Below are 17,900 nucleotides of genomic sequence, written 5' to 3' on the forward strand. Positions count from 1 at the left end.
TTACAACTAATTTCACAAAGTAACAATTGCTCTTAAAATAAGGTACATTATAATTTCTCTAGTATGGACTAAAATGCATAAATGAATCTCTAAATTTGGCACTAACATTTTTTCAAATTGAGGTGTTTAAAGTACCTTTTGAAAAGTTAAGGGTGGCATTGGATTATTGTGGCAAATTGAAAGGTGGGTTCAAATATTAAGCCAATAATTTATTAGCAATACATGCTTACAATGGAAAGAAATACACATGCATCATATGATTAGAAATTGAAGAAATGGTTTTGTGAACTCCGGAGTACCTCTTTTGTACTTTTCCGCCTCTCCTCCAACTCCACCTTTTGTTGTTCGCAGCTGCTCTCTCTCTGTGATTTTTATTTTATTTTTACTTTTCCCTCTCTCTCTCTCTCTCCATGTCCTCTCGATTTCACAGTCTTGTCTTTCGATCTCTCTATTCATAGTATTTAGGGTTTCATCCTTCTACTATTTCGCCAGCTACTACTCGAATCTTTAGAATCTTGAGCTCCATCTAAATCTTTCTTCAATTATACCTATATTTCTGCTCGCTCCTTTAGGGTTTATAGATCTACACGACTTCCGCTTTTAGCTCTCTGCTGATTCTTCCCTTCCTTTTAATATGTTTTGGAAGCTCACAGCTCTCTCTGCCTCTCCTGTAAGTGAGAATTTATGTTGCTCTATTTGCTTTTTATATTGTTTTGACCTTTGCTGTACCCATACGGTGGACTGTTATTGTTTTTTTGGTAGATTTCTTATTTGTTTTTATCGAATGAGTTTTGAATTCTGATTCGAATTTAGTTTTTACTTCTGTTTCTGGTTCAATTGTTGTTTTGAGCTTGCTGGTGAAGGTAAGTGGATTTGGTTTTTGACTTACCGACATGGGCTCTAAGAGTAGCTTTGGTTGCGTGTTAGCTAATTAATGTTCTTCTAGTTGCATAGGAGCTGCAGGAAAAAAAAACAGGTGTTTTACTGAGTGCATTTATAACAATGGTTTCAGGTATCTAATAATTGTTGATCGACATGAATGCCGTCTTAGTGTACACTTACTGTCCATTTGTTTCCTAAATAGAGGGAACGACTTGTAATATGGTTAAAGTTGGATTATGTATGCTGTTTGACTTCTGAATTGAAAGTAGCATTACTCAAGGATAATTTTCTGAGTCACTCTAATTCTAGTGTCAATGGTACTGGGCTATAAGTGAATTCATGAATTTCAATTATTCATGTTCAATTTGTTTGTTTTTTCCCCCAGAATTAAATGCTTTGGGATTTAAGAAAACCAGCAAAGTGCTTTTATGGTTATTTGTTTTGTTTACTTGGTTTCTGTTTCTCCATCCTGAATTGGCACTGATTTTTATAGGTGGAATCAGTACTAGACAAGGAAAATTTCACATTGGAAGAGCTTCTGGATGAGGAAGAAATTATTCAAGAATGCAAAGCATTAAACAGCCGTCTGATCAATTTGTAAATTTTCTTTGATATATTTCATGTTGATTCTTTACTCATCGTGATTGTTCTCTCTGTTTTTTTCATTGTTTTGGATTTTTTGAAAAGCTGTTTTGATTGGATTGTGATACTAAATTTTTTTATTTGCAGTTTACGAGATAGAGCACAGGTTGAGCAGTTATTGCGGTATATTATTGAAGAATCTCCAGAGGATGCTGAAAGCAAAAGGGCATTTAAGTAGAGCTCTTTTAATGTCAAAATATATTCTTCAATGTATCACCATCTACTATTTTCGCTCTAACCAGTTTCTTTTGATAGGTTTCCTTTTATTGCCTGTGAGATATTTACATGTGAAATTGACGTTATTCTTAAGACATTAGTGGAGGAAGAGGAGGTAATTTTTACTTTTTCCATTCTCTAGGGTTTTAAGCATGCAGATTATAATGAATGATCACCTTCTTTTCCCCTAATCTTCAGTTATTTTTCATGCTATTGTAGCTAATGGACTTACTATTCTCTTTTTTGGAACCCAACCGACCTCATAGTGCTTTGCTGGCTGGCTATTTCAGCAAGGTATGCTGAGGAATGCTTCATCTATATCCTTTTGATAAAGCAATTGCTTGATGCTGTTTCCTGATATGTCCAGGTTGTCGTTTGCCTTATGGTACGCAAGACTGTTCCACTTATGAACTATGTTCAGGTGAGTAAATTTTTTATTTTTGCTGAACTCTTTGTTGTTCCAATAATGTGATATAGTATCGTGATCTGTTTTGTGCTTTGTTTTTTGAGTCTTGAGATGTTATCCAATTTCAATTAAATGATGCATTATATTTTTTTTGGTAGAAACATGTCACCATATAGTCGTATAGGCTGTCTTCACTATGTTTCTTAGATGACAAATATCATTGAACTATTTAACTTCTACAGGGACATCAAGATGTTTTCCGACAACTGGTTGATTTAATTGGAATCACTTCCATCATGGAGGTCACAACGCACTTCACTTCTGTAGCATTTTCCTTTTGTAAGTTATTGATTCTGAATATGTTCACTCTTGATTTTTGATATCAACTGCATTATGCAGGTTTTAGTTCGGCTGGTAGGGGCTGATGATCATGTATATCCCAATTTTATTGATGTTATGCAATGGTTGGCTGAAAGCAATTTGCTAGAAATGATTGTTGACAAATTGAATCCTTCTGTAAGTGTCAATCTTCTATAATGTCAGCGATCCTTATTTTTTATGTTAATTATCTCTCTCTTGTAAATGTCGCACTCTTATTAGTACAAAGAGAGTAAGTAGTTTTGATGTGCTGACTTATCCTGTTGGATGGTGAAGCAATTAACATTATATGTATGTTTATTTGCTTATGGAATCAACGCTCCCTTAATTTGATTGCTTTACATCACTGTTTCCTGCTGTGACCATATATTAGCTGTATTTAGTGTTTTTCTAACAGAATTCATGCCAATTTCTTGAAACCATTTCCAAATGATATGTTCATAAAGTTGACAACCTGATAGGCTTAGATGGAGGATTGGGCTAACCATGTCTATAAGCGTGTACATAAATGTAGATGTGCATGAATATATAGACATGGATGATTATAAAATACAGAAACTAACTACACAACTCATAGACTAGACTAATTACGTGTAGGTATTGCAGTAAATTTCTTGGAAACAATTTGAAATGTTTGGTGCCGTTATTTGACAGTCTCAAACTGAATTGGTAGAATTTTTAATGGAGTTTATACAAATTCATCAATATAGCTATTGATTCAATATGTGCTTTCTTTCATTTCCTCTGTTTTTTTCCCACTATGATTGAGAACAGAGCTTTAAGAGCGTGCCCAAGAACACAAGGGTAAGATCCATAGGGTAATTTAAAAGATAACAAATAATGAAGCAAAAAATGTGTAATAATTACTAATAGCAAATCCTTTTCAATGTACTATCTCAGCCTTTGCATTTGTTTCAGTCATCTGATATCTTATTTTCTGTGGATCAGAGCCCTCCTGAAGTTCATGCCAATGCTGCAGAAACATTATGTGCAATAACCCGAAATGCTCCCTCAGCTTTGGCCTCTAAACTGTCTAGTCCAAGGTTTGTGGGGTTTGTTCTCTTTGAGATTGTTGTATGGTTTGGTTAGTTCCTATTTTCGTTTTTGATAAATGTCTAATTCATGCTAATCTTGTTATTTTTTCTCATGCAGTTTTGTTGCAAGAATATTTAGTCATGCTCTGGAAGATTCGAATTCAAAATCTGGCCTTGTCCACTCACTTTCTGTGTGTATATCGTTACTGGATCCAAAAAGATCTGCAATTTCTTCCCCCTTTTTGCATTCATTCCGAAGTCAACATATGTACGAGTCTCGGGTCCCTGTCAATCCAGAGACTATCAATGCAATGCTGCCTAAACTTGGTGAGTGCTTGTAACTTTCTGTGAGAACAAATAAAGAACAAGGTCTGTTGCTGGTGGTATCAAAAAGCTCTTGACATGCAGATAGTAACTTACTCCTGATTTTCCAATATCTCCCTATTTTGGTGGGAAGGTGGAGGAGACAAAGCAAAACCATATTTTCTGTCCTCTTTTACTAGATACATATTTCTGATGCTTATACATGCACTAGTTGCATTTGACATTGAGATTGAGTCCATACTTTTGGTACAGTAAGAGGCAATTAATTTTTTTTTTCTTTTATTGGTCTTTTGTCTTTAGAGGGCGAGCCTTGGCGCAACGGTAAACGTTGTTGTCGTGTGACCAAGAGGTCACGGGTTCGAGTCTTAGGAGCGGCCTCTTGCCAAATAAATTGGCAAGGGAAGGCTTGTCCCCTGTACACCCTTGTGGTGGGACCCCTCCCCGGACCCTCGCTCAGCGGGGACGCGTAGTGCGACCGGGCCGCCCCATTGGTCTTTTGTCTTTGTCAATAATTTTCAAAATTGCCAATCTCCTACTGCAGGTGACTTGCTTATGCTTTTGAATGTGATGTCCGATGAGAAAATTTTACCTACGACTTATGGAAAACTGAAGCCTCCTCTTGGAAAGCATCGCCTAAAGGTTTGTGAAGATATATCCATAAACTTGATGGTTGATACATAATAGCACAGAACATAAGCCTTTCATTTAGCTATAATGGAGTTAGATTAGCAGAAATGGGCGCGGAATTTTCATTTATTTCCTGAATTGACGACTTCTGATAGCTTTCAATGTCAATAGGTTTTTTCTATTATTTTAGGGCATGGTACATATTCAGTGTAAATTGTAGTTTAGCCTGGAAATAGTTCTATTTATTTTTTCTTTTTGTTTTCCATGAGAATTAACATTTCCCGTGCTTTATTGTAGATCGTTGAGTTCATTGCGGTACTGCTAAGAATAGGGAATGAAGCTACTGAGAAGGAATTGGTTAGCTCAGGAACCGTTAAACGGGTCATTGATCTGTTTTTTCAGTAAGTTTGTACTTCATTTTGGGATAGTGAAGTTGTGAATGGATTGCGTAATGAATTTTGTATCCAGCTGACTTTTATTTCTCCTTAAAGTGCATCTTGCTCTGATTTTAATTCACTGCTAACTCTTCAAAATTTATGTTATTTCAATTGATACAGATATCCATACAATAATGCTTTACATCATCATGTGGAGAGTATCATTATATCGTGTCTTGAAACTAAGAGCGATGCCATGGTTGATCATCTGCTTGGAGATTGTGGTTTTATTGGAAAAATACTCCAAACTGATCAAAACCCCACTTTATCAGCTGATCTTGATAAGGTATGTAGAAGTTAGTACATCATTGATTAAAATAAATTTAGGTGTTAAAGCTTTATATCTTAACATTTTTTCTGTTCTGTTTCCCCCTCACCCCCCTACATGTGTAGATTAGGAATATTTGTTATTTGGTTCCTCTCTCATGATTCTCACCGCTATATGTTGTGGCTGGACTCTGCATTAGCTTTTCTTACCGTAGATAACTCTAACTATAGTTATGCAGCAGACCTGGGGAGGCAGGGTTATGCGTGGTATAGAAACAAAAAATATTTGTCTCCAACTCTTCAAAATAATTTGTAACATTTAGACACTATATTAGATTTTTAAACTGTAGGTGATGTATCTATTCATTTGCAGCCAACTGTACCTGCTGCTGGCAAACAGGCACCACGGGCAGGAAACCTTGGTCATGTTACACGAATTTCCAATAAGCTTGTTCAGTTGGGGAACACCAATTGCCACATTCAGAAGTATCTACAGGTGGGTAGTGATATAATGTAACTCTAGATTGTCCTCAGACTTCGAGTTCTGTAATCAGGAATTTCTCACTTCACGATGATCAAGTATTGGTCATTTATGTGCTGTTTGTTACAGTTTTGTTCTTATAACTATAAAGTATTCTATACTCAAGCTGGGATTAATAATTCCATATTTTAGCTTTTTTTTCCTTAAAAATGTGCAGTAGGCGCTAGTGTATGTTAATTTTTTTTTCTTTTAAAAAAACATAATTTCTACTCTCTTAATACTCGTTGGAAATGTTAATTATTTATAATGACTTTTTTTCCCTAACACATATGTTTGACTCTTAGGAAAATAAAGAATGGAATGAGTGGCAAGCCAGTGTTCTGCTAGAGCGCAATGCTGTTGAAAATGTCTACCGATGGGCTTGCGGGTATAACTTTGCCTAACATCTTTGATGCATTCGTTGCTGATCGTGTAATAGTGTTCCAAGTGCGATTTTCTACTAAACTCGTATGCATTTCGTGAATGAAACGACATTTATTGCTGCAGTCACGGGTTCGAGTCTTAGGAGCGGCCTCTTGTCAAACAATTGGCAGGGGAAGGCTTGCCCCCAATACACCCTTGTGGTGGGACCCCTCCCCGGATCCTCGCTTAGCGGGGACGCGTAGTGCACCGGCCGCCCTTTATATGTCTAACAAATTTAATTCTTCTTATTATTTTTACTACCATTCGAACCAAGAGACAATGATGGGAGACTTAAAAATGGTGTCAATCTGTGAATTGTATATTCATTTTAAAAGGTCCAAACACTTGTGAATATGTTTCTGATCCAATATATCTTCATAATTGCTCAAAAAATTGTGATGTTGAAGAGATTGATCATGTCTTGCCTTGTAGGACTGCTAATTTATTGAGACAGAGGCACCGTTCTTCAAAATATTTTGAAGTTCTTTCTCATGGATATTTTAATTTCATTTTCCTCGACTAGTGACTGCTCTATTTTTGAGTTAACAATTGTATGTGTCTCTTTTTCCCTTACGTAGGTCCTGTTGTTGGATAATTGTTGGGGATGGAGCAATTAGAAATGCTTATCAATTGCAATTGAGTTTTTGTATTTTTTAAATTGACAAATAGAACTGACGATGCCGAGTTGAGCATACTTCTTTAGTTGGTAAACTAATAAGATTAGGGTATATTTATTGACTAAGGAATGGAAGAATGTATTAGAGTTCAAATTGGGGGATTTTGATAGCTTCTTTGAATGGCTGTCAGTTCAATTTCTTTTTTGGGTTAAGTAACAAATTTAACCTACCTTTTTTTTGGAGAAGATCAGATTAACTCCTGTTTTCTTTTTTTCAATTATAGTTGTATTCTAATGCATTTTTCTCTCATGGGCGTGTCTTGTAATATTATAGAGTTTGAATTTGACAAGTGCCACCTTGACTTTCTTAGATTGATGTTTACTATTTCTATTTGTTTCTTTTGTGCAGCCGCCCAACAGCATTACAAGATAGAACAAGAGATAGTGATGAGGATGATCTTCATGACAGAGATTATGATGTAGCTGCTCTAGCGAACAACTTACAGGCTTTTAGATACAAAATGTATGGGAATGAGGACAATGAAGAGGTCTGTTGCAATTTTAACTTCTGTTACATGATTATTTTCTTTTTTTTGATCTCATTTCCTTATTTCTGTGTTTGTTTGCTTTTCTTTGTTGTCGTTGCAAGACCTATAGTTTGTCAAGGTTAAAAAGAATAACTTGATATCTCTTCTTATCATGGTTGCAGGACAATGGTGGCCTTGATCGAGATGACGAGGTAACAGTTAGATCCCATCTCCAATCCTTATCTCTATCTCTGCCTTTTGGCAGGGAGATAATGATGTTCTTATCTATATAAAGATTATTAGTACTGGTAAGATGTGAACCTCTTTTTCAAAAAGAAAGAAAGGTGTAACCCAGATAAATAAATGCGAATGGGAAGGGATGTATTTTGATGTCAAATTGAATGTTAAATTTTTTTGTCTGGCGTTTTGATGTGCAGGATGTCTACTTTGATGATGAGTCTGCTGAAGTTGTTATAGCATCCTTGAGGCTTGGTGATGACCAAGGGAGGTGAGTCTTTTAGCCACTGAACAATTTCAGTTAAATGTTCTAGAAGTTCCTCCCTCCATCTTGCTTCGTCCAACTTGTAGATTGAATGCCAGGGGAAGTTGAATTGAATTCTCTGTAAGAGTTGTTAAGTATCATTGAATTGTGTACTGAATCATATTAGGTTGGGGAGCCATGTCAAAAGTCTAACACGTCAATTGAGATACTTATCTTTCTGATCTCGAGGATTAGGTCACGCAGTTTTTGCACAGGGATAAATTTTACTGAATGAACTTTTTGGCTTGAATTTGACAATGGGTTTGAAGTGATCTAGAATAAAAATTAAAAAACGGAAGTTGGAAAATTCTTCGTACAAATTCATCCCAGCTCACAATTTTATATGAAAAAGTTGTGACCAATTGTTTCATGGATTATTAACATATAATTTGTTATCAATTGCAGCAGTCTATTCACAAATTCAAACTGGTTTGCCTTTCAAGATGACAAAGCTGGTAATGCCCCTGTCAGTACATCCCCTGCTGAAATGATGGATGAGGTAAACTTGAACGGAAATGCTAACGGTGGAAACAGCAGTAGTGATGATGAGGTGGTAGTTGGAGAAGATGAAGAATTAACTGAGAGCCAAGAACATTCTGTTAATTCTGCATCTACTTCCAACATGAACTTTACCAATGGTAGTTCTACTCAGGAACAGAAGTCAACTACACAAGAGATTGGATTTTTCAGATTCGACACTCCAGACAATGAGGACTTATTTGGGGAGAGGCCTTTGCCTGAATGGGTAGGGTGGGGAGAATCATCCGATTTGCAAATAGGTGGATCTAGTGTGAATCCGTTTGAAGACCATGATAATTCCGATCCGAGTCTTACCAGTCAAGTTGAGATGCCTGCTGATGAATCTCCGGCAAGTGGAGAATCCATACTACCAAATGGCTCATCACCATCAAAGGAGGGTCCTAGTGATGGATCAGTGAGCAGCGTCACAAGTGGCAAGTCAGAAGCAGTGCCAGTGCCATCATTGTTTGAAGAGGATGTTGAATTTGTTGGTGTGGAATTAGAAGGAACCGAGAAGGCGATGGAACAAGCTCTGAAGGAGGGTATAGTCGGTGAAGCAGGGGCTCTGAAGAGGAATATGGTACCGATGGCAGAAAAGGAAAATCCCGAGGATGGTGGGGCAGGGATTAAAGAATTTAATGACACGAACTATTGGAGGGTTGATCAAGAGGTTGCTGTTCTCGAGTGAAGGTGGGGATGATCCTGTCTGGTTTGGACCCACCTGAAAATTTGGATCCTACTGCCCAAGGACCCCATCGTTCGTCGAAAAAGGGCTCACACAATGCAGCAGACATGTGTACAGTACAGTGTATTTTTGTTTCGGAATGGGGGATCGGATGGTAGGCTGTGTTATGATTTTACTGTTATTAGGTGATAATATTGTTACTCCAATTGTTGTTTATTATTATTATTCAAGGTTTTGTTTCTTCTTATTGCCGACTAGCAGGTTTTCCTCATCATATTTATAGTTTATTCTTGTTATTATCGTTCTTTGGTGCCTTTTCTTTTTCTTATTTATTTATTTTCTTGCACGTCTGCTTTCTCTTATCGGTATTTTGAGCCCCAAATTGTTGTTTTATTGGACTTCGGTTTGATACTTTTTTTTGTTTGAAGATTTGAATTATGGGATCTAATCGCCTCTGACTTGCTTGTTATGAAGGGCCTCTACTGTAAAGAAAATAATTCTGGATATGGGTACATGTTTTCTGTTTACAAGGATTCTAGAGGGGTTCTGTCTAAACTAGACCTGTTCCTGAGTCCAGCCTGCTTAAGCCTGTGTTTTATGGGTTGGTTTAACATGTATATTTAAGAATTGGTTTGGTCCGGTCTGAATATGTTCAAGCTTGCATGAGTTGAGTTTGGAATTGGTCTCAAAAGCTTGAGTTCAAGGTCAGGCTTTCTTTTGTATTATTTTGATTTTTATAACTTTTATTTAGTTATGAATTAAAATTTTAATTTGTTGCATTGCACTTTTATTGATTTAACCATGATTCTTACCTTTAATAGTGGTGATAGATGGTAGGGAAGTGGATATTTGATTGTCACATATTAAAGATTTTTTTTTTTTCAATGACATTTTGATTAAATTGGGTTAAGGTGCAAAAATACCCCTAACGTTTTGGGTCAGGAGCAATTTTACCCCTAACGTCTAAAATGGTGCAATTTTACCCCTAACGTTTGTAGCCAAGAGCAATTTTGCCCCTAACGTTCATAAATTGGGTCAATTTTAGAAATAATTCATCAAGCTGTCTTCTCGGTCATGAATCTTATCATCTACATTTCACATGTGCGTCATTTTATCAGTAACAAATCATAAACATATGTTGGGATATGAAAAAAATAATAATAAAAAAAATAAAAAATATACTGTCTTTTGTACGAATTAGATAAAAAAATTCAAAAAATTCACCGAATTTATAAATATTAACCTACAATTCTATTATTAAATTATAAAAAACATGAAATCTTTTTTTTAGAATGAATTGATATGCAATTGGTACAAAATAATGAACAAAAATATCTGTGTTTTATAATAGTGTCTGAAATTGACCCAAATTACCAACATTAAGGGTAAAATTGCTCTTGGCTACAAGCATTAGGGGCAAAATTGCATCATTTTAGGCGTTAGGGGTAAAATTGCTCCTGATCCAAAACGTTAGGGGTATTTTTGCACCTTAACCCGATTAAATTTATGCATATTAATTGACTTTTACTAAATATATTTTTATTTAAATTGTTTTTTTTATTATAGGAATAGATAAAAAGTAATTAATTGATGCAATTAATACAAGGTAACAATTTTTTTTCATTTAAAATTAATTATATTTCTTAATTTCTGTACCTTAATCTTAAAAAAACATATATTGTGAAACAAAATGAGTATGATTTAGTAACATTTATGATTCTTACATCTGTTGAACTATTACAAAAAGCGAACACAGATCAATATAAATTGAAGACGAAATGCATAGAGAACAGAAAATGGTGGCCAAAGAAAGAAAAGTTGCACCTAGAATAGAAAATGGTGGCGTTTAATTATTTGTATCCGTCCTATAGGAAAAACGTTTATTTTTTAATTATTTGTATCCGTCCTATAGGAAAAACGGGTGCTGCACCTGTATCCGTTTTAACCATGGGAAAAAATGGGTAGTGCACCCATTTTTTTCCATGGGAAAGCGGGTAGTGTACTCGTTTTCCCATTGGTAAAATGGGTACGATACTCGTCCCCTTTTATGGGGGGTTGAAATTTTCCGAATTTGCCAAACTTGTCATGTTTAAGCTATTTTTAACTAATACTATGCATTTAATTTAATTTCAGGTGCCATTACAAGATTGGTATGTTAACGGTATTGATTACAGTGGTCGTTTCCTTACGGACACTGTTTTCCCTACAAGCTCCGAAGCTATTGCATGGGCTAAAAGCGTTGCAATTGAGAATGGTGTCGAGCTAATAATTTCTTCCCACAAACATGGCGGAAAGCATAAGCTCTTGAAATGTTCACGAGGTGAACGTTATAGAGGAGTTATGAAGATTGCTGAAGATTCTTTAATAAGGAGAACCAAAACTAAAGCGTGTCATTGTAAATTCCAGATTAAAGTCATTCAATACCCAGACTTTCCTGGTTGGGGGATTTTGGTTAAGGCAGGGATAACATGTATGCATAATCATACAATGGTTGTTTATCCAGAGGGACACCGACAGACAAGCGGACTCCGTCCCGCATCTAAAAAAATTGTGCATGACATGATTTCGGCTCAAGTAAAGCCATATGCTATATTGGCATCAATTTAAGAAAATTATCCAACAGACAACCCAACAATTAAACATGTGCACCTGAGGAAGGAGAGGTTTGAGGGTAGAGACGTGGCTAGTCAATTTTTCCATCTAGCAATCGAGAATAGGTACGTTCATTCAACATTAGCTGATCCTAAGTCTGGTGTGACGCATTTGTTTATGGCACATCCAAACTCAGTAGAATTATTTCGGACGTACTACTGGTACATTGACATTGATTCAACGTATAAAACTAACAAGTACAAAATGCCATTTATTGAAATTATTGGGATGACTCCATGTAACACCAACTTTAAGATATCTTATGCGATTATTAATCATGAGACTGAGTGGAGCTATCGTTGGGTCATGGAGAGGCCGAGGTCTTTGATCGGGTTTGATGTGAACCCGATGGTTATTGTGACTGATAGGGAGTTGGGGATGCTGAGGCCGATCAGAGAGGTTTTTCCATATACAGCACACTCGTTATGTACGTGGCATATAAACAAGGATGTAGAAGATAAAGTCTACAAATTAATCAATAAAGATAAGGATTATGCCAGTACATTCAAGAATGGAAAATGGAGAAGGATAATACAATCCCAAACCCTAGCTGAATATAAGAAGAATTTGAGAAAGATGAACGATACGATGTGGAGGCAATACCAAAATGTTGTCTCTTACGTTGAGGATACATGGTTAGTGCATAAGGAGAAGTTCGTTGTTGCATGGACGAAGAATGTCCTACATTTTGGCAACACAACTTCTTGTAGAGTGGAGAGCAAACATACGGGTTTAAAGCAATGGCTAAATTCCTCCATAGGAGCCTTCGATACGGTCTAGATAAAAGTTCACAAGAAAATTGAATATCAATGGACTAATATCAGGTATAAGTTGATTCAATTTTTTAAACTGTTGTTATGTAAGTTGAATTTATTAATATATATTTTGACTGATAGTATGTTTTTTCTTCTTATCAGGTACGGTCTTGAGCAGTCAAGACATCGTAAAAGAGTAATGTACTCTGGATTTCTGATGAACTACTTGACGTTCAAAGTGTCCCACCACTGTTTGCAGTTGATTAGTGATGAGTACGAGCATATGAGTGGTTTGAGTGATGAAGTGAACGAGCATTGCGATTGTATGCTGAGAACCTCTCATCAGATCCCATGTGCATGTGAGATCAGAAAAGCGGTAGATTCTCGTACCCCGATCAGTGTTGCCAGTGTCCACGTTTTTTGGAAGACATTTGTCATTGGTTGTGCTCACACTGATGACAACGTCCAGTCTGAGAAGGGGACAGAGGATCGATGTACTTTCACTCATTGGTCGAGAAAATCGACAAAAGCGACTCAACCTTTATGCGGAATATTTCTCTAATGCTTCACGATCAACTGCACCCGGACCAAGCCAAATAAAGTGAACCGGAGGTGAAAATAAATGTTCAAGGATGAACTAAAGGTAGTTCATCAACCAAACAAATGCCGAGTGCCTGGGAGTATCGTGACATGGGTCGTGGACATGCTCGGTCATCTAGTTCGTCTCGGAGTCGTGGGAGAAGCTCATCATCATCCGCACATAATGCTGCTACAACTGGTAATGTTTCATACACATAATCATATTTACAAAATAAACTTCTTATTAACTCTTACAATATATTATAACAACAATGCAAATGGTAGCCAAACTGACATTTCTGATTATGTACATTTTGATAAAATAGTTGGAATAATTAAGCCATATGTCGAATCATACCTCGATGTGATAGCTGATGACAATTGTGGGTTTCGTGTTGTTGCGGACATTATTTTGACAGTCAACAAAGTTGCCATTTAGTTAGACAGTGCATAAGAAATGAAATTATTACTAACTTTGCACTATATGGGCAAGTATACATTGACGGGGTTGATGCAACAATCACTCGTATTAGATGGAATGATTCAGTATGTACCGAAGCACATTGGATGTTTGTTTGGGATGACTTGTATCCGATTGCAACTAGGGTTATAAATGAGCCATGTCGCTCATGAGCAGCTCGGTGGTCGGCTCGATAAAAGCTCGGTTCGGCTCAGCTTGATTTTTAAACGAGCCGCTTGTGAGTACGATTTACTGGCTTGTTTCGTAAATGAGCCGAGCTTAAGCAACCCAAAACTCGGCTCGAAAGCTCGCAAGTAGGCTTGATTATAGGCTCGTGAACAAACTCGATAAAAGCTCATGAAGAAACTCAATAAAAGCTCGTGAATAATACAAATTATGTTTACATACAATAAAAATTATAATTTAAGGCCCATAAAATTAATTAGAAATCTGTGGCCCATGATGAGGTTAGAGATAGACAGGGTTAGATCCATTGTTTTTAGTTTATCAAAACAATTTATTCTTTGTTTTACAGCAACCCTTACAACAACTCTATTATCATTATTATCTTTGTCTTTTACTGAATGGTTGTCTATTGGAATAGCTGGTAAAGTTAAGTCGCTGTAAAAATAGGGTTGCAGTGAAATATATAGCTATGTTATTCAGGTTAAAAGGGAAAAAAGAGAGGCGGTGCTTAAAAGTTAAGTCACTTCCTTGATATTTTATAGCCAGTAGTCTAAAGCATTAGGGTTAGAAATGATCCTTTACCGCCTCCATCTTCCCTTCTTCACAACCTCTATATTTTCGCCGAGCATACAGTGCAAAATAGTCTATGGAAAACCTCCGATCGATGCTATCTTCTCTGTTCTCCTTCTTCCTTGCTCTTTTGGAGACAAATCTTGTGGTAAGCGCTTTCCTCATCTGCCCCCTCTTCCTTGGTTGGGATTCGTACCTTTGACCGCCGCTCTATCTTCGTTCTCTTTACTGGCGTGCCCGTCGTCTCATCTTGGCGTCGTCCGTCGTTCATCTACCGTAACCGCTCCGATAAAATAAGTTGTTCGTGAGCAAGCTCGTGAGCTCGATAAACGAGCTCGGCTTATGAGCAGCTCGTGAACAATCGAGCTGCTAAATGAGTCGAGCTCGAACAACAAATTGAGCTCGAACCGAGCTCGAAGCTCGATTTGAGCTCGATAAGAAACTCTCAAGCCAGGCCAAAGCTCAGCTCGGTTCAGCTCGTTTACAGCCCTAATTGCAACGTTGTATAATGTTGTTGTGTTCTTCTTCGGGTATGGGGGTTGGCAAAACTTGATGTCATGTGGTACAGTGTTACCGTTGTATGCACCCTCTACTGTTACAATACTAGAACGTGAGATTGTTATAGCTCATTTAGGGAATTACTACGGACACTTTATTCATTTAGATTTATCTAGTGGTTTTTCGGTACCCCTATACTAGATTACTGGTCGAGATTTCATCAGCATAGCGTAGCAGGATGGGACAACTTGTATGCTAATTGGAGAGCACAGGGGGATATATATTTTTTTGTATTTTTTTTTGTATTTTGTTATTATTATTGTGTTTGTAATTTCATTTCAGTGATATTACATTTTAGTAATGTTTCAGTTTAGTAATGTTACAGTTTGTTGATGTTACAGTTTAGTAATATTATAGTTTATTCATGTTACAGTTCATGTTACAGTTTATTAATGTTTTAGTTGAAATGATGTTACAGTTCAGTGATGTTACAGTTCAATAATGTTACAGTTTATTAATGTTTCAGTTCAGTAATGTTACAGTTTATTGATGTTACAGTTCAGTAATATTATAGTTCATTAATGTTTCAGGTGAAATGATGTTACAGTTCAGTGATGTTACAGTTCAGTAATGTTACAGTTTATTAATGTTTTAGGTGAAATGATGTTACAATTCAGTGATGTTACAGTTCAGTAATGTTAGAGTTTATTAATGTTTCAGGTGAAATGATGTTACAATTCAGTGATGTTACAGTTTATTGATGTTACAGTTCAATAATATTACAGTTTATTGATGTTTCAGTTCATTTAAGATCCTCTTATCAAAAGAAACATTATTATCACACTTAATAATTATAGAAAGTACTTTAAAACTTTGGTTTAAGATATTAAGAAATTGAAAACTTTGGTTTAAGATATTAAGAAATTAAAAAAAAAAATCAGATAAATAAAACGAAATGAACAATATAATCCCTACAAATATAAGAATAAAAACTCAGAATACAGTCCCAAATCATTTGGTTAAATGCCAAGCACATATAAGGTGCTCCAATTCATCCGTCCACTTCGCCGCCTCATCCTTATTATATGGTCTAAGCGCTTCTAAAACATTTTCGGTTAGGTTAGAAAAACGAATAACCTACTACAAAAAGAAAAAACAAACAGTCATTAATTAACTTTAATTATATTTGTGAACCAATATAATTAAAATCAAAATCACTTACCATCTCACTGTTCCTACGAGTCTTAACAGTCGGTGTGGGTGTACGAATGTCGTTCATGAGACGGGAATGTGAATGACGGGTGTACCAATGCATGTACGACTCGTCGCATGCTGAAGGAGTCCGAGCGGGAGTTAACCGAGATATGTTGAGCAGTGAACCATTCGGAAACGCTCCCCAACAATTTAATGCAATCACATCTGGCACCTCAACCCGATGCCTCATACTAGACCAGGGACGCACGACATTAGAGGGCCTGAAAATCTGCTGAGGAACTGTCTGCACATACCCCAACTGGTGGATGCATCTCTCAGGCATGTAAGGCTCGATCACATCCCGGTATCATATCCATCTGGTGTATATGGTCCTTTGAGTGCGGGATACGGCACCATGACCATACGATATTCACATCACCTGCATACGTATACAACTAAATTACTGTAAAAGTAAATTAATATATTTTAATTGCAAAGTGGTTTATAATTAAATGGGAATTGTACCTCATCAGCCGTCAATCTATCAATCCCACGTTGAAATTCTCTCACCTGATTCTCTATCTTCTCCCTAGAGATCGATGGCCACATGGAAGCCCTAGGTACGTTAGGGTCCACTGTCACTCCCTCCCGATGAGGTCTGAAGCACGAAAAATATTAGTAAATCCATGTCTGAAGAAGAGTCAGAAAACCCGTGATCTACCCACAATCTCCTTTACTAGCAATATCTAAGTGACAGTATAAGTATACTAATACAGTTGAGCCCCATGAGCATCCAAGCGCGCCATCTAGCACCTCGTGTACCTCTAGCAAACAAGCGGATCTTAAAGCAATCCGCTTTCTTAAAGCAAGGGTTTGCTACTAATTTCTCATATTGTGAAATATTTTATGCGGCTGTAAAAGAACCAACCAAATTCCGCCACGTGGAGAGTGACGAATCTTCTGGACAATTCATGCAGAAGAAACAGGAAAATTAAAATCACGGGGTCAAGGAAGCCAAAACCACTCTCTGGCTCTTTGCATTTTCCTGATTCTTTTGCCAAAATGATAGAGGTGATTTTGAACGACAGACTGGGTAAGAAGGTCAGAGTTAAATGCAACGAAGACGACACCATCGGCGATCTTAAGAAGCTCGTTGCCGCTCAGACTGGTACCCGACCCGAAAAGATTAGGATCCAGAAATGGTACACAATCTACAAGGATCACATTACCCTCCAGGATTACGAAATTCACGACGGCATGGGCCTTGAGCTCTACTACAACTGAATTCCCCTCCCCTACTGCTAGGTACTTCTCTACTTTTTTCATCCTAATTCAACATTTACTTTGCCCTATTTGTTTCTAATTTTTCCCTATGCTTTGCAGGTTTATGCTGATATTTTCTGCTAGATGCCCTATTTGAGGCTTCAGCTTTTTCGTGATTAAAAATTTCTTTTTCCAGCCAAGTACGTTTTGTGTAATTTTGCTTACTTGATCGTCCATTTAACAATCAGCTTATATATCTACATGTTCAAAACTGTTGTACTGATTTTGATGCTTTATCATTTATTTATATGCTATTTTAGTTGTTATAGTAGATCAGATAGTCTTCTATTTATTTATATCAGAGCTCTGCATACCATAGCCTTGAGCAAATTATGGATGAGTCATAAAAGGATAATGAGAACCATACATTACTATTTAATTCACTGCTATATTCGATTGGAATTTAGTTTTAGGTCAATGAAATACACCTCTAGAATCATTTAACTCTTTTTGGCAGATACTGGCTAGGGATACATGCTTTCATTTATGGGGTCAAAGCTGATAAGTTACTGTTTTAGGTGACGAAATTTAATACATGCTGTCTGTAATTATCATATTGAATAAAACTCTGAAAGAAGTTTCCAAATATTCTGTTTAATGCTGTAGGTCTTAAAAAAATACTAGTGTTTTTCTTTGATT

The 17,900-nt window shown here is 36.6% G+C and overlaps 2 protein-coding genes across 4 annotated transcripts; both read left to right on the forward strand.

The window, feature by feature from the left end:
* Positions 1-247: 247 nt before the first annotated feature.
* Positions 248-9,340, forward strand: LOC136221575 (uncharacterized). 3 transcript variants are annotated; one of them, XM_066008948.1, is made up of 19 exons: positions 250-670; positions 1,376-1,479; positions 1,612-1,698; positions 1,780-1,855; positions 1,960-2,034; positions 2,108-2,161; positions 2,389-2,448; positions 2,546-2,662; positions 3,473-3,567; positions 3,677-3,885; positions 4,424-4,521; positions 4,807-4,910; positions 5,067-5,232; positions 5,587-5,709; positions 6,039-6,121; positions 7,182-7,320; positions 7,482-7,511; positions 7,737-7,807; positions 8,249-9,340. In XM_066008948.1, exons 1-19 carry the CDS (start codon positions 635-637, stop codon positions 9,045-9,047), a joined length of 2,526 nt encoding a protein of 841 aa, XP_065865020.1. In that variant the 5' UTR covers positions 250-634; the 3' UTR covers positions 9,048-9,340. The 3 variants fall into 3 exon arrangements, with proteins under 3 accessions (XP_065865021.1, XP_065865020.1, XP_065865019.1); XM_066008947.1 differs by having other exon boundaries at positions 251-670; positions 8,246-9,340; XM_066008949.1 differs by lacking the exon at positions 8,249-9,340 and having other exon boundaries at positions 248-670; positions 7,482-7,607.
* A 7,573-nt stretch (positions 9,341-16,913) lies between these two features.
* On the forward strand, positions 16,914-17,532 carry LOC136223450 (ubiquitin-like protein 5). Its single transcript, XM_066011453.1, has 2 exons — positions 16,914-17,243; positions 17,322-17,532. Exon 1 carries the CDS (start codon positions 17,001-17,003, stop codon positions 17,220-17,222), a length of 222 nt encoding a protein of 73 aa, XP_065867525.1. The 5' UTR covers positions 16,914-17,000; the 3' UTR covers positions 17,223-17,243; positions 17,322-17,532.
* Positions 17,533-17,900: the final 368 nt, after the last annotated feature.

Source organism: Euphorbia lathyris, chromosome 3 (assembly GCF_963576675.1).
Source record: "Euphorbia lathyris chromosome 3, ddEupLath1.1, whole genome shotgun sequence".
NCBI classification, from domain to species: Eukaryota; Viridiplantae; Streptophyta; class Magnoliopsida; order Malpighiales; family Euphorbiaceae; genus Euphorbia; species Euphorbia lathyris.